This window comes from Gracilinanus agilis, unplaced genomic scaffold (genome assembly GCF_016433145.1).
Source record: "Gracilinanus agilis isolate LMUSP501 unplaced genomic scaffold, AgileGrace unplaced_scaffold536, whole genome shotgun sequence".
NCBI lineage: Eukaryota > Metazoa > Chordata > Mammalia > Didelphimorphia > Didelphidae > Gracilinanus > Gracilinanus agilis.
In genome coordinates this window covers 1-2,398 of record NW_025388687.1, presented here as the reverse complement: position 1 = coordinate 2,398, position 2,398 = coordinate 1, and the positions used below count along the sequence as shown (strand labels likewise).

Below are 2,398 nucleotides of genomic sequence, written 5' to 3'. Positions count from 1 at the left end.
CTCTCTCTCTCTCTCTCTCTCTCTCTCTCTCTCTCTCTCTCTTTCCACCTCAGAATAAATACTTCTCCTTCTCTTTCTCTCTCTCTTTTTCTATCTTAGAATAAACTACTATGTCCAGGTTCCAAAGAAGAGCGGTAAGGGCTAGGCAATGGGGTTCAGTGACTTGCCCAGGGCCACACAGCTGGGAAGTCTGAATCCAGATTTGAACCCCAGGACCTCCTGTCTCTAGGCCTAGCACTCAGTCCACTGAGCTACCCAGCTGCCTCCATCATCCCCTATCTTTCAAAAAAATCTTGGAACATGAGCCTTCATTTCCCAAGCCATCATTCTACCTCATCCCTATCCAACTGTCCTCTCCCTTGCTATTTCCCCAAGCCATCCCTGGGTTGTCTCTTGTCATTTTTCAAAACTTTTATTTCCCCAATTACTATACTCTCAAAATGAATTGCCATGCCCCACAGCTGACACGGAGCCAGGCGTCCTGTATCTGTCTGTTACTGTCCCAAGCTCACCTTGCCTTGACTCGTGGTACAGTTGAAACCCAAGTTCTTGGCCTCCAGGCCACAGTCAAAGCCCTTTCGATGGAGAATGAGCGCAGCCTCAGACGAGGGTAGCTTGTCATCCTATGAAGTGGAGGGGATGGACGGTAAGAGTAGGGATGTCCCCTGGACACGAGGGATCCCATATGAAATCTTGGAACTTAAAAAAGAACTTCTGCCCACGTAGGAGGGCATTTCTGGGGCAGGAATGGGTCGGGGAATAGTTGGAGGTAGTGAGAACACAGAAGCCTGGCTGGAGACGGGCAGCTTCGAGGCTCAGGAGGGGGCAAACACACTCACCTCAGCTTGGAGCATTCGCAAGTTGAGCAAGTGAATATCGCAGGGAAGTGAGGCGGCCAGTGGCTGAAAGGAGCGTAAGGGAGGGCCTCCAGGCTGCTCCCTGGCCACGGGGAGGGCCATCACTGGAGTATTTAGGTGCATGGAAGTCAGGTGGCTAAGAAGAGACGGGAAGCTGGTCGGGCGACCGTCTTGCACCTGCAATATCAGTAACCGAGATCTGGGTGAGGCAGAGAAGCTGAGGTCGTGGGTGGGTGGAAGAGGAGATGGGGCTAAATCCTACAAAACATCCTTGTGTTTCCTCCTGCCCCAAGGAGAGCTCCGAGCCAGGATCCTGGCACTGAGCACAACTCATAGCTCACAGTCCATGCCTTGGATCGGCTGAGATCTGGTATTTCTCCCCGCCAAGCCCTTCTCGTGACTAGCCCCCCCAGACAAAGAAGCTACTAGCATCTAGGCGTCCTGCCTCCTCTGGTACTAACTCTCTCCCCTACACACAGACACGAGGGACTTGGCTACAGGAGCTCCAGATACAGCTACCACTGGCTAACACTAGACAGAAACTACCTTTGCTGGACTTTACCTCTCGGTTGCCGCTCCTGCTGCTGGGAAAGACCAAATGCCTAAATGCAGAGGCCAGTTTGGAAAAGAAGCCAAGTGGCTGATAGCAAAGTAAGTTATGGAATGAAGAAAGATGGACAATCAGAAGGAGTACATAAGACAGCCAGGGGATGGTCAGCAGAGTGAAGAGCCGGACAGTGGCGGGACGAATGGGAAATCTACACCCTCCCCCCCATCCTGGAATCGGTCCCCGCTCCGTGCCCCGCTCCAACGTTCCAGCTACACCCCCTCATCCCTACGCTGACACCCACTAAGCACTTTCATCGTTTCGGATGGGCCAAGGAACGGTACCTTATTGGCAGTGGTCCGTCGTTCCAACAGGAGGCGAAATCGGTTACAGGTTCTCTTGTTATCTTTTAGTCCTTGGCCGAGACCCCGGTTGTCATCCTGCATCAGGCGTCTGTCTAGGATAACTTCCAACTGGCCTGAGGAAATTAAAATGATGAGTCCTCTGAGCACACCTACGTAGCCACCTGCCCTGACCGGAAGCAGATCCCCAACAGGGAAGAAAAAATGCCAAAAGCTCTCTTTAAGGGATGTACAAGAGGGGGCTCTCAAGGATAAGAAAGTTTCATAAGATCACAGCTCTAGTGATGGAAGGGACCTTCTGGGTCATGTAGTCTAATAACCTCATCTTACAGATGAGGAAACTGAGGCCCATTGAAACTGTTATTCAATGGCACAACCAAGATTCCATACTCCTGCTAAGTCTAGTGTCCTTTCTTTCCACTCTATCATGAATTACTAAAGTTGACATGCCTGAAAAGTGTTTTAATACTTATGGAATTGGACTTAATAATATTTTAATTTATTTATATTTTATTTACTACTTCTTTTGGATTTAATATTTTTATTTATACTTATTTAATAAATACTTCTATTGGATTTAACAATATTTTATTTATACTTATTTAATAAATATTTAATACTTTATTGGATTT

At 48.5% G+C, this 2,398-nt stretch overlaps 1 protein-coding gene across 1 annotated transcript; it reads right to left on the bottom strand.

Moving 5' to 3' along the window:
- Positions 1-224: 224 nt before the first annotated feature.
- On the bottom strand, positions 225-1,902 carry LOC123255878 (alpha-mannosidase 2x-like). The gene is made up of 3 exons (XM_044684598.1): positions 1,749-1,902; positions 840-1,034; positions 225-623 (listed from the first exon to the last, which is right to left on the bottom strand). Exons 1-3 carry the CDS (start codon positions 1,848-1,850, stop codon positions 495-497), a joined length of 426 nt encoding a protein of 141 aa, XP_044540533.1. The 5' UTR covers positions 1,851-1,902; the 3' UTR covers positions 225-494.
- Between the last annotated feature and the right edge of the window lie 496 nt (positions 1,903-2,398).

Excerpts from the sequence above, each read along its gene's own strand:
- LOC123255878 (XM_044684598.1), bottom strand. The coding sequence starts at position 1,850 with ATGCAGGATGACAACCGGGGTCTCGGCCAAGGACTAAAAGATAACAAG. Across the intron at positions 1,035-1,748 it reads GACGGACCACTGCCAATAAG|GTGCAAGACGGTCGCCCGAC; the intron begins GTACCGTTCCTT and ends CTGATATTGCAG. Across the intron at positions 624-839 it reads TGCGAATGCTCCAAGCTGAG|GATGACAAGCTACCCTCGTC; the intron begins GTGAGTGTGTTT and ends TCCACTTCATAG.